This window comes from Psittacula echo (assembly GCF_963264785.1).
Source record: "Psittacula echo genome assembly, chromosome: 2".
NCBI classification, from domain to species: Eukaryota; Metazoa; Chordata; class Aves; order Psittaciformes; family Psittacidae; genus Psittacula; species Psittacula echo.
The window spans coordinates 134838390-134851359 of NC_137737.1; the positions used below are offsets into that span (position 1 = coordinate 134838390).

The 12970-nt window shown below is 43.5% G+C and overlaps 1 protein-coding gene across 1 annotated transcript in view; it reads left to right on the plus strand.

The window, feature by feature from the left end:
- Positions 1 to 2865: 2865 nt before the first annotated feature.
- NECAB1 (N-terminal EF-hand calcium binding protein 1) overlaps positions 2866 to 12970 on the plus strand; it is a gene marked incomplete at its 3' end in the record, with an annotated part of 54918 nt that continues 44813 nt past the window's right edge. Inside the window, exons 1-2 of the mRNA XM_080610651.1 lie at positions 2866 to 3264; positions 7403 to 7427. Coding sequence (XP_080466777.1) covers positions 2989 to 3264; positions 7403 to 7427 — 301 coding nt within the window. The 5' untranslated portion in view covers positions 2866 to 2988. The remainder of the gene's footprint in view (positions 3265 to 7402; positions 7428 to 12970) is intronic.

Genomic DNA, 12970 nt, shown 5'->3' on the forward strand with positions numbered 1-12970 from the left:
TGCATCCCAGTTGCCTATGCTGGATTGCCATTGGACTGTGCTGTGGCTCCAGTCCAGGTGGTTTCTGGGTTTCCTTTCCACTAAAGAACACGTATGGGATCAGAGGGAAAGGAGGGCAGACTAAGGTCTTGCTCCAGGAGGGATCAGGGTGAGGGTAAATTCAGCCCCTGAGCTGGGAACTTTGATGTGATTTTCATACGATGAACTAGACATAGCCACACACTCCATCTATAGGTAGCTGACCCAACATTTTTCCAGGCACACCATCAGTCTTTTTCAGATTTAGTATATCTACTCTTGCTGTCACTGGCACAGATGCTGTATGGAAGGGGACTCACTTCTTCATCCTCGTAAACCCATTTGCGGAAACAGGGAGATATAAAGATACTGGCTCCTCACTTGGGTCAGATTAGTCCATGTGCAAGACACAAGATGGAAACAAAAGGTGGCCTCTACCATCATCTGTTGCCAGTGATATAACTGTCCATGTCCACACACATACTAATTCTGAAATTTCTCTGTTTGTACAGTTTATGATCACAAAAAGTCAATAGGGAGCTGTTACAGGGAGCAGAACATGAATAGTCAAACTGGTTTGGGGTTGGCCTACAGAGCACCAGTCCAGGTGGTCACACCATGACAAAACTTGTTTGAAGAACTGAATGCAGATGTTGTATTATGCTGACTCAATTCTTTAGATAGGTACCAATCCACTCCTGTGGTGAAAAAAAGAACCATAAAGCAGATAATTTCCTTAGCCAAGGGCAAACAGTACTTTTTACTACAAATCTGTGGGGTTCCCAAGCGTAAAAGCTGTTCTTCTGCTGGAAAGGTTGTATTTTGACATAAGCATTACATAGCGGTTTTCCTGTCATTTAGAGGCAACACACATAGCTAACCATCACAGAGTGATTTAGAAACTTGATTAGACAGCTTGCATTTCCTCAGTGAAAAGTAAGTTTCATTATCTATCCTCAGCATTGATGGCTCTTGTTGCACAGCCCACTGCACAGAAAGTGTAAAGTAGCTCTTATCACCAGTTTTCATTTGCTGGTTTTTCCCAGATAAAAGGGCAAAACCATTAAATACTGGCTGGCCACTTCATGTCACATGAGCAAAGATGATAGTGCAGTAGGCTGGTTTCTAAATAAAAGTTTAATGATTTGACAAATGGCAAGGCAAACCGCAGGCGCTTTTAGGTTTAATCCTTACCCGCACATGAAACAACTCTCCTTATTATAACAGATGATAAGCAGCATGGGTCTGCGACTGCAGAAGCGAGTTTATCCCTGAGTGCTGGCCTCTGCTAACCTCACCTGGGGATTTCACAGAGCTGTCACCCTCCCATCAAGACAGCAGGTACCATACCTGTATTTCACCATCACAGAAACCTCAGGCCACATTCCCTGTCCTGCATCTCACAGCCTCTTGCTCAGACGCAGAGGGAAATCACTAAAGGAATAAGTAAGCCGGTGAAATTCAGAGCTTCCATCTGCTTGTGTTGTTAAAATTATTACTTCAGATAATTTTAAAGTGGTATAAAAAAGTATCACCACTAAGTGATGCATACACTCTACTCCCAGATTTGTTTGTTTGCTCATCTGCACCTGAAAGCTAAAGTCTCTAAACATGATTATTTGAACTGTGCTTTCAAATTTCTATGTCACACAACGGTGATTTGCAAATTAGTTTTTTTAATCATGGAAATAATGCTTCCTAGTATAATAAAAGGCCTGTGAGTTATTTTTGCTTCTTATGCTTTAATCTTTCCCTGAAAATATCTGATTGCCTTTTTTTTTTTTTTTTTTAAAATTGTTTTTCAGGAAGATTTCTCTAGACAAAACAATCACAGCGACCGTTAAGACTAATCAAAGGGGAAAGATACTGGTTCTTCAACCAAAGTCTTTTCATTCCAAGACAGTAATTAGTCAATAAAATTAAATATGTAAATTATTATAGGTTTTGTTATAGCAGTTAATTATAAACCAAGCCCCTCTACAGCCTAAAGAACCTTTTCCTTATCTCCACTCATATTTCTGGCTCTTGAGATGACCTTTGGAATTTTTCTTCTTTTCTCTCTCTGTAAAGAAATACATTCCCATAGTTCCATGCTAAGAATCAGATTAAATAAAAGCCTTTCAGTATTATTAAAAAAGCATAAATAGCCTGAGATTATTTTCCATGTCTTTTTCGAGCCATCTTTAAGATGTGAGAAAAATTTCTCACCCTCTGAAATTCTTCATCTTTCCTTTTGGACAGTTCTCTCTTCTCTCGCATGTTTTCTTTTGAAACATAGGGAGGGAGGTGAAAGAATCAGGAGCATTCATGCACACCAAACCATGCCACAGCTGAGGCTCTTCATACATGAAGGTGACAGGAAGGTGTTTTAAAGTAGAAACTTCACTCTAACGTTTTTTATGTTTTATATAATCTATAACAATATATGATGATATAATGTATCATATATAACAACACGGTAATGTATAATGTATCATTGCCAGTGGTGCATGGTAGGAGAACAAAGACAAAGCCCCCATTATGTGATGTCCATATAATAGCCTCCTGGCATACGTCTGAAATAACACAAACAGAAGTTGCCCTCAGGACTGCTTTCCCCCTCACCCCAACATCCTCCTCCTCCCCTGTCTTCACCCTGCAGAGCCTGCTCCTGCCCCATCTCACAGCTCCCCATTTGCTCCAAAAAAAGCACTCCCAGGTCCTCCCAGCCCTGATTTTTGATCAGGCAACTTTATTATATTCAAGGACCGTATTTTCAAGCCCAAGTGCTTTTGTAGAGTACAGCTGATCATGATGTCTCCATCAGCCACGTGAAGTTCAGTTTTGCCCCATCACCCCTCTGCACTGTATGGCCAGTCTTGCGGTTTCAGAAAGATCTCCTCCAAGTGAGTGTACTCAAGGGGAAAGCAGCCAAAGTGACGATGAAAACCTGGCCTGACAAAGGCAGGCTGCAAGAACCAAATATCTGCCATGGAGAGAGCGCAAGTCTCTCCGCGAGCCCACTTCAAAGGCGCAGCAAGATGCCTGCGGAGCAGAACGGGACAAACCCTTCGCCCTGTCACCGCCGGCGAGCAAAACCAGCAGCAGCCCCTCCCAGCCTCTTTTGAGTGCTTTTCCAGCGACAGGCGAGGCGGGGCGTGCGGCTCGGCCGCGCCAAAGCCGCCACCAGCCCGGTCGGGGGGCGGCGACGGTTGCGGCGGACGGATGGCGGCGGAGCCGGGAGCGGGGCTGCGCATCTTCCGCGATGTGAGTACGCGGCATCCCTCACATGAACACGTGCAACCCTCCCTCCAGCAGTTGGGGGGTGCATGTGGTGTGTGTCTTGTTTTTTTATGTTTTGGTTTTTTTTTCCCCCTGCTTTCCTCCCTGGGGTGGAAGGGATCGAAACACAGCAGAGCAGTGGGTCTTTTCCTTTCCTTTTTTCTTTCCTTTCCTTTTTCCCTTCCTCCTCTCTTTCCCCTTTGCTTTTTCTCTTCCCTTTCCCCTTCCTTTTCCTCTTCCCTTTCCCCTTCCTTTTCCCCTTCCCTTTCCCTTCCCTTTCCCCTTCCTTTTCCCCTTCCCTTTCCCCTTCCTTTTCCCCTTCCCTTTCCCCTTCGTTTTCCCCTTCGTTTTCCCCTTCGTTTTCCCCTTCGTTTTCCCCTTCCCTTTTCCCCTTCGTTTTCCCCTTCGTTTTCCCCTTCGTTTTCCTCTTCCCTTTCCCCTTTGTTTTCCTCTTCCCTTTCCCCTTTGTTTTCCTCTTCCCTTTCCCCTTCCTTTTTCTCTTCCCTTTCCCCTTCCTTTTCTTCTTCTCATTCCCTTTCTTCTTTTCCTTCCCCTTCCTTTCCTTTTTTTGCCTTTCTTTTACCTTTTCCTTTTCCTTTTCCCCTTCCCCCGTTCCCCTTTTTTTCCCCGTTCCCCCTTTTTTCCCCCATTCCCCCTTTTCTCTTTCCTTTTTTCTTTCCACTTTTCCCTTTTCTCATTTTCCCTTTGTCTTTTTCCTCTTTCTCCTTCCCTTCTCAATGTTTTTAGCATTTAAAATGTTCATGAGGGGAATGAGTTTGCTTCCTCTGATGGCATGCATGTGGGAGGAGAGCCCGTTAGCACTTGGAAGCAGTTAGGAGAGGTGCTGGGTGAAAACACTGTCACATTTCAGAATACATTGCTTGGATTTCTGTTGTTTTTTCTCTGGGCTCTTCACTGAAGCGTTGCTCATGCTGCAAGTGTTTTTCCCAAACTGTGCAGGTTCCCTCCCATCCCGTTAGACCTGGATGAATTTGAGGTGCCCACAGTTGATGTTCCTCTAAGTCCCTCAGCCATTTGAGGGGCAGCCCAGCAAGTTGCCATCCTACCCCTCAGGGGTGGTGGCCTAGACCATGACCAAGGGCTCAGCATCTCCCAAGATGCAGCTGTGAAGGTTTGGTCTAAATATGCCCAGCTCAGAGCATTTCCTTGGTCTGAGGCAAGTTATGATAAAAAGGCAAACTCCCACCAAAAGATTCCAAGGTATCCCCTGCATCTCACCTGTCCCTGGTGAGACCTACGTATCTTCAGACCAGCTCTACTACCAACTTATATCTACTTAAGACCAACTCTTGTACTAGGGTTAGTCCACAGTATCAGTACTTTATTAAAGGATCCTTCATCTAGCTTCTCTAATGTGCCCACATTAACTTCCCCAACGTTAACCACAAATTATTTCAAGCAGCTCCCATCTGCTCATCTCCCGATTTCTCAAGCCTCCATGAGAAAGCATTTAAATTAGACTCTGTTGCTTTTTTATTTCCGTTCAAGTGTATAAGGAAAATGCAGCTTTTCTGTATGTAAATACCACTTGTAAGAGAAACCAGAGAATTACAGGCACACATCACAAAGACAGAAGAGAACCCAAAGTAGTCAGGAAAGAGTTAAAAAACATTAGCTTGAGCCAACTCCACAGTTTAACTCAGCACACTGGGTTACGAAACTGCTCATTGTCAGAATATCTCCTCCCTGGTTTTGTGTCAAAATCCCTATCAAGTGTCAAAAGATTTTAACATCTTAATTAAAAAAAAAAAAAATAATTAAAAATAAATTAGGACAAATAATTAATTAAAAGTTAAGATAATGATACATAAAAAATAATTAAAATTAATTTCAAAATAAAACCCAAAAATTACATCTGCAGAAACCTTTGCCACCTTTCACCCATATTTACAGAGCACTTCTAGTTGGTTGAAACTCTGCTGCTACAGCTGTCCTGTCCACCCATAAGCCAAGCCAGAGCAGCCAGTCCTCTTGGTCACATAGAAGTCTTGCACAGGGTGTGGGCTGCGTCACCTGGTGTGGCTGTATCACCCATGTGGCTCCATATGGACCCTTGCTACTCATGGCACAAGTCACTGGTCACCTGTTAATATTGCTCAGGCCCGTGCTGGGTATATTTATCTCCCTGCTAAAGCACACCTTGTTCTTTCCCGCCGGACACAGTGGGCAGCTCAGCCCAGGCACTTTTGTGGCAAGGAGGAGGGTTTCAGTGCTCGCATCTATGTGGGGGCACCTGCTGTTCTCTTTTGTTGAGTGTAACTGGGCAGAAGAAAGCTATCAGATCTCAGCAGGAAACGAGGCTGCTTGCCAATGAGACAGGAGAAAGACCAACAACAGTTCCCCCCCAAAATCCAGTCAGAATTGCCAGGAATATGGGACTCTGTTTTACCTGTTAAGGATTATAGACAGGTTTTATGTTATTCAAATAATACTTTTATTGATCTTTCATTTGCTCTGCATTTAGTCTTTAGTTCTCATTAGGATAAAATCTTCAGTTTAAGAGTAGAAGTTTAAAACTCCTAAACAGTCCAATCCTCATACTGAAAATTGAGCTCCATCTTAGTAAGTTAATGTCATACTTTATGTGCTGTAAACTTGATCCAATACAAAGTTCAGCTTAGAGACCATTAGTGAAGTCCTGGATATGGGTAACAATTCTGTTAGCTCCCCAACAATTTTCCCCTATAGAACACAGTCATGAAGATGCTCTAACAGAGCTTGCCACCTCAGTCTTTGGGTTTCTCACTTGGTTTCACCTCTAGGAGCAGAGCAGTTATGGCATGTGCTGGAGAAGCTTTTTAAATAATACTAGGAGTTTATCAAATGAGAGAGTGTTTCCACTGCTGCCAGCTCTCAAAAATATATGTGCCCATTTTGAAACTTTACTGATACTCATAGCAACAATAGTAAACTAACTATATTTGGAAGATTTGCTTTCTTCCCTTGTGTAAACTTGGAGCGTTGCCCAGACAACTCCCCATTGAAGTTCAGGCTGAAGTAGTGATGGGGTCTACATCCAGAGGCACAGCAGGGTGACAAGGGATGGCAACTGCGCATATCTGAAGTGTCACATGGTGACCCATGCCACAGCAGACCTACCTCATCTGGAGAGCAAAGAAACTGGAGAAGACCTCCTCTGTTGGTTCCACTCCCTGTGCCTGATCCCTTCTCCTAAGTGTGGACTAATGTCATGGTACCTGCAGTGGGACTGCAGCAGGGACTGGCGGGCATGCCAGCATCTCACCAGCATAAGACAAGGCAGTACACCTGCATGCGGTCTGGGGTAGGTTGCTGTGTCCCGCCACCGATGGCAGGGCTGGCTTGGAAGGCTTTGCAACCTCTGCTCACAGGGTGCACTCCTCAGGATCCTCTTCTCAGACTTTGCACAAGGAGTTACAGACTCTGCCTGCATATTTAAATGGCTTCTCCAGCAGGTGTCATTTACAGTGGGGAGAAAAGGCAGCGTGCACACCATGAGGGTAAGCTGGGGCCATGCACAGTTTCCATGGCAGAAGTATTGCAGGGAAGGATCTAGAGCAGGCACCCTCATGCTCCTTTGCCTTCCCAGCTTATAAACCTCTGTGTTTTCCTTCTCCCCTTGCTTCTGCATCTGGTTTCTACTTGCTATCAGAGAGATCCTCATACCAGCTACCACACATTTGATCTCACTGCCTCCCACACTCAGTCTGATCCCTTCCTGCCGTCCGGCTCCTCTCCTGACTTATACCTTTGTTCCCTCCACCCACAAACCCCTGAGTCTTTCTCACAATCTCAGATGCTCAGCACATCCTCCCAGCTCTCATCCTTACTCTGCTTCCTTAAACCACTTTTCTCAACCTTGAATTCAGTATCATGGTAGCCATACAGTATCAGGTTTTGTGCCTGAACATCATCCTTAGAAGCCATGCACAAACTAGAAAATAAAAGCCAGTTCTGATTATGGTCCTGGTTTTCAGTGCACGTAGCACAGGAGGAGTTAAGGAAAGCAATGATCTGAGGGAAGGTAGACCTCAAACTATAGTTGCCCACTAAATTGTATTGTGTGCTATTAGCTCATTAAAAAAAAAGAGTGATTCTGTTCTCTCTCTCTCTTTTTGTTTAGATATTAAGAAGAGCAGACAAGAATGGTAAGACTGTGTCTTCCCCTCTCCCTTTGGAAAAAAACCCTATCCATCATTGATTCAACCTTTTAAGTCATGCTTTAAACATCCTAACATGAAAACCAGACATCTCTCATGCAATGTATTCTGTTGTGCACTGATCCTCCCTATGAATTCTTCAAGGGTAGATCTTGTGCTTTCACAATTTGGCGTATGTTTTTGATTTGCACTTTGGGTGCACGTGGGTGTTGTCTTAGTGATATTTTGTTCACAAGGTTTGAAATACTTGTTAGTAGCTCCATCTCATGACTTTTTAAGAACACCATAGGCTATATGCAGCAATCAGACTTGTTTCCTACATTTTGCAGTTATGTATTTGCTTGGCATGTCAGTAGGCAGGATAAACCCTTGAACTCAATATATAACACAGAAGTTGTGAGTTTTTGTTATGTTCTTCATCAGAAGTTTTGCCCACGTACAGCACAGTACTCTAAGGCTTCACAGATGCTCCCCTGCAGCAGGGACAGGTCCTTGCTGTAAGGACTACAAGTGTAATTACTGGGTTTTTTTGCCATATACATAGCCATGGTCTGGAACCTGACTTTAACTCCCTTTTCCATCTTAGAATTGCTGCACAATTTCGGACAAGTTGCATTTTTGATTTTGTGCCACATACCCCAGCAGAGAAATGAAGCCACTAGCCTGTCTCTGCATCACACAGACCACGAGATCTGGTATGTTTTAGGCTATGAAGAGCTTCTGTAGCTCTGCAGTTACCATAATAGTATTTATACTTCAATCCAATAACCAGAGTTAGCTCTTGCGGGACAAGAAGGAAACACAAGTTTCCTTGTAATAAAAAGCAGTTTTTTAGTACTGTAATACTGAAATACAGGAAGAAGGGGATATGACTTGTTGCAGAAGCACCAGCCAGACTTTTGTCTTTTCCTGAAAGCATTGAACAATGTTAAACCCACAGCTCAAACAGGTTTAACCCTGGCAAATAATTCCCAATCAATCCTCAGTAAACAGGTATTGTGCAGGTTCAATAAAGTGTACTCGCAGGTATCTGAAGACATATGGACACCATTACGAAAATCAGAATAACTTGCAAGGAAGAACTATTGGACAGAAAGGGGCTACCATATGGTTTGGTGGTATAACTGAGCCTGTTGAATAGCTCTTTACAGTTGTTGAGAGGACAGTCTCACCCGCACAGCTCACCTCCAGTTGCTTCCACCCCCAGCTCGTGCAGCAACTGGCACTTCCCACGAGACCGTGGGAGGCTCCCTCAGAGAGTTCAGGAGCCACAAAATCCATGACTGTGAGAGGTTTTTTGGTAGTGTTTTTGTTATTTCCCTCAGTCAGCTTGCCAGTGGCTTGCAAGGGCAGTGGTGGTACAAGCTGAATCCCAAGATGAGGGCTGGGATGGCAAGGAGAAAAGGATCCCTACAGCTTCATGTCCCTGCCCTGGAATTTGAGCTCAAGCTCTGTCCCAGCTGCGGTGGATTCACAGCACCTTCATGGTCAGGAAGACTTCCAGTCCTCACAGGGTTTACCCCACAGCTTTTACTTACACATTGCTAAAAAACTAGGGGAAACAGCTCATACAATCAGTGATAAATATGCTTGTACCAGCACCATACAAAACCACATCAGCTGCCAACACTTTGGTCACTGGCATTCGTACCTATATGTGGATGCTTTACAACATAGTGTTAGGAGAAAAGTGGCTAAGTTCAACCACTTTAGTTCTGTTAATTTAAGTCCATGAATTTGAAATTGTTTCAGCTCTTATGTGCTTAATTGTGTTTGCTCAACCATCAATTGCCGATGGGATTTCCACTTTGCTAATCCAGCACTGCGCAGGCTTGTGCCACATTAATGGGGAGGAAGTTTGTTTTAAGGCTGGGAAGTTAAGTATGTTCTCTGGAAGGTTATTGGATATGAGAAGACTTGCCTAATGTGTTTACACTGTTGTCAACACAGATTTCAAGCTGTTAATGACTAGGATACATTTTCAATGTCACCCTTCTGAGTAATGGGAAAACAAGTATTGGCTTACAGTAACAAATACTATGTTACTGTCCGTGACATGGCCCTGTTAAGCTCTCCCATAGACTTTTAATCGGACTCTCTCAGAGCTGCTGTACTTTTTCTCTTTGTGAGATTAAAACACCCCCAAAAAAATTAGCACCAAAAACCTTACTGTACACTTGCTTGACAGTATTGTTGTGGTTTAAGCCCAGGCCGTAAATTAGAACCATGCAATCTACTTCCCCCCCACCTTTCTTCGCTCCACTCCTGGAGGGATGGGGAGGAGAATCGAAAGAATGCAACTCCCATGGGTTGAGATAAGAACAGTTTGATAACTAAGGTATAACACAAATCACTACTGCTACCACCAATAATAATAATGATAAAGGAAATAACAAGGGAAGAGAATGCGACACCTCACCGTCCGATACCTCGACCCCACCCCAGCAGTGATCCAGCCCTTCCGGGTACTCTCAGTTCTACCTCCTGGGCATGACGTGCTGTGGTATGGAATACCTCTTTGGCTAGTTTGGGTCAGGTGTCCTGTCCCTGCTTCCTCCTGGCTTCTCCTCCTCCCTGGCAGAGCATGAGACTCACAAAGTCCTTGGTCAGGGTAAACATTCTGACCAGCAACTGAAAACATCGGCTTTATCAGTATTATTCCCAGGCTGAAAGTCAAAACCACAGCGCTGCACCAGCTACTAAGAAGGAGAAAAACTGACTGCTGCTGCTGAACCCAGGACAAGTATCCATCCAAAAAAAAGTGAATTAAGCAGATAAATAAGAGTATTATAGGAGATAGGAATTTAGGGAATGTGGCACTTCAGGTTAGCCTTCCACAGCAAAGGCGGACAATGGTTCTGCAAAGACAATAATAATAATAAGAGATCAAAAGAGCCAAGAAATCCTGCTGAATTGCTGTTACTTAAAGATACTACAGTGATTTATGACAGCGGGGTTTAATTGAGAAGCTCTTTTATCAGTCCCTGCCCTATTTGAAGGAAGCTGTACAAATATTGTTTCTTTTGTGGTGGTGGTTTCTTCCTTTGCGAGCTCAGGTACGTAAATCATTCTGTTACCTTCCTGTTTCTGGAAATACCACTGTGCACAGCTTCCCAAAGAGAGTCAGCTTCATACACAAAATCTATAGTTCTTATTTCATGGGTTATCAGCTCCGCACTGTATAGAGAAGATCCACACTCCTCACATAACTGAAAAGGTCATGCGATTTTCTTAGAGGGGGCACAAGTTATAAGGAAGGAATATCACATTTCTAAGTAAAACATGGTGCATAATATTGACAAAAGCAGCATGTCGTCGCGCACGGAGGGAACACATGCACAATCAATATGATTGATAAAAGTGATCCGTTTATTGTGCTCAAATAATGGGTATATATAGTGTCAAACTGCCACGTACACACAGCTTCCCGTAGTGATTGGTTGGCATATACAGCATTGGGTACATTCCAGGTGCATCTCGGTGATTTTCCCTGCTCATATACACATCCTCCTCTCAAGGTCTCTGTTCCTAGTTCACAGACAATTTTTAGCTACAAGGTAGGCCAGCTGCTCTTCTATCTCTATTTGCTAACTTCCAGGGTTTTTCCATTGCTGGCAACTGTACACAACTGGTGTTTTTTCTCACTTTCACAGAATCTGTGCTTAATTAAGCTCAGACATGGGAACATGACCTTTGCTTGCTAACCATGTCTCCACAGCAGCAGAGAACCCCAAGGGGAAAAAAGTAATTTCATAAAGGTGAGATGTTGCACGTTGGCCTTTTTGGAAAGGAGGAGTATCAGGTTGGCATGTCAAAATGAAATTTTGGTCAGGTTTACTATACAAAACTCCGTGTATTCAAAGGAAAGCATGTGGATTTCACACAGAACTGCTGTGGAAAAATTCCAGCTAAAAGCAAAGTTCTTAGTTTATTTCCTTGCTTTTGCTGTTTAAAACAAAATCAGACTTGTTAGATTCCTCTCAAAAAGTAAAACCTTGTCCCTAGCCTGCAAGGGAGGGAGCAAAGAAATACGGGAAACTGGAGCTGCCAAATGCAGTCTTTCGTAATCAAGAAAATTTTTTACCTTCCTTATTTCATAGGCAGCAGTGTTTTTTGCTATTTTCTATTAATAGTAGGTTGCTATTTGCTTCCTGACGATCTGGATCTACTGCAGACACCACTCTGGATCCTCTTTCACAGGCTCTGTTTTGGGTGGCATTCCCCATGCCACCTCCTTGGGTCCTTCAGGTGCAGGGCTGGACTCTCTGCTCCAGGTTCCAAAAAATTATTTCTGTAAAGATCAAATGCCTGCTTTTAAACCTAAACTGTCTCCCTGTTCACTTAGTCTATGTGGGACCACTTGGTTACATGTACTAAGCTTTCCCAGCATAACAGCTGCAGTAATGCCTCGAAATCATTATTTCTGGTTTTATCAACACTTAATACAGACCAGAGTCAATGAAAGTTTAGTGCATTTGCCTAAAATCTTTAAAGCTTGAGTCTACATCTGTGCCTTTTTTTGTGCCTTTTTTTATGCAACTTTTTATACCTGGGACCTAGTGCATGTTATAAGCATACTCTTTGGCACACTGAACCTTACTATTTTGACAGGTCTTCCTTGGTCTGATTCCAGCCTATGTGCCATATGCCAATGAATTAGGTGGTTTTCAATGTTTTGTATCTGCTTCCATCCATTTATGTCTGTTGTCCTGTGTGTGTCCCCACTGCCTCTTTCTCTCTGTGTATAAGGCAACCGTTAAGTCATCAAGAATGTGTCCTAGAGACTACTTGTGTTTCTGGAGCAAACTGGCTGGGGGATATCACTAGATCGTGTTTTATGCATAAAACCATCTATTCAATAGAAAGGTGAATTTTACAGAGATAAATGTAAGAATGCAATTGTAACCCAAAGGAAGGCTCCCCTAAAACACTGTGTAAATATATTCCTAAAATGCAAGCACTACATAGGGATATTCATTTGATTGCTTATGATTTTATCTGCCAGTCAGGAGTGTTTGGCTCCAAGGAGAAGGGGCAACTGTGCTTGTTTTTGAAGAAACCCTGCTTTTGACAGACATCAGAGAAGACACGCAGAAGCAAGCAAGAGTTGCAGAACAGCTTCTTTGAGATCATGTTTCCAAAGCAACCACTGCTGAAGGTTGATTTGTCTGAGGGATGCATGGCTTCAGAGAAGTCTGTCTTTCATGAATCATCTGTCCCCTGTCATTTTGCCCCAGAGGCACAGATTGAAGTATCTGTAATGGAGATTTCTCCTCAGCTGCTCTGAAACACTTAAACCAGGCAGTATTTATGTGGCTGCTCTGAGGGCAGTGAGGTGTGCCCCAGGGAAGCAGTGCTGAGGATATGTAATGCAGCATTTAAAATAAAACCTATTCTTGACACTTGAAACAGAAAACTAGCTATGAAACATGTCTTCAATTACACAGCACAAGAAGCACGTGTTAGGGGTTGGGTCTGCACGTCATCTGAGCAGTAAGGAAGCGCAGGGGTGGCGTGAGCCACCAGCAGCC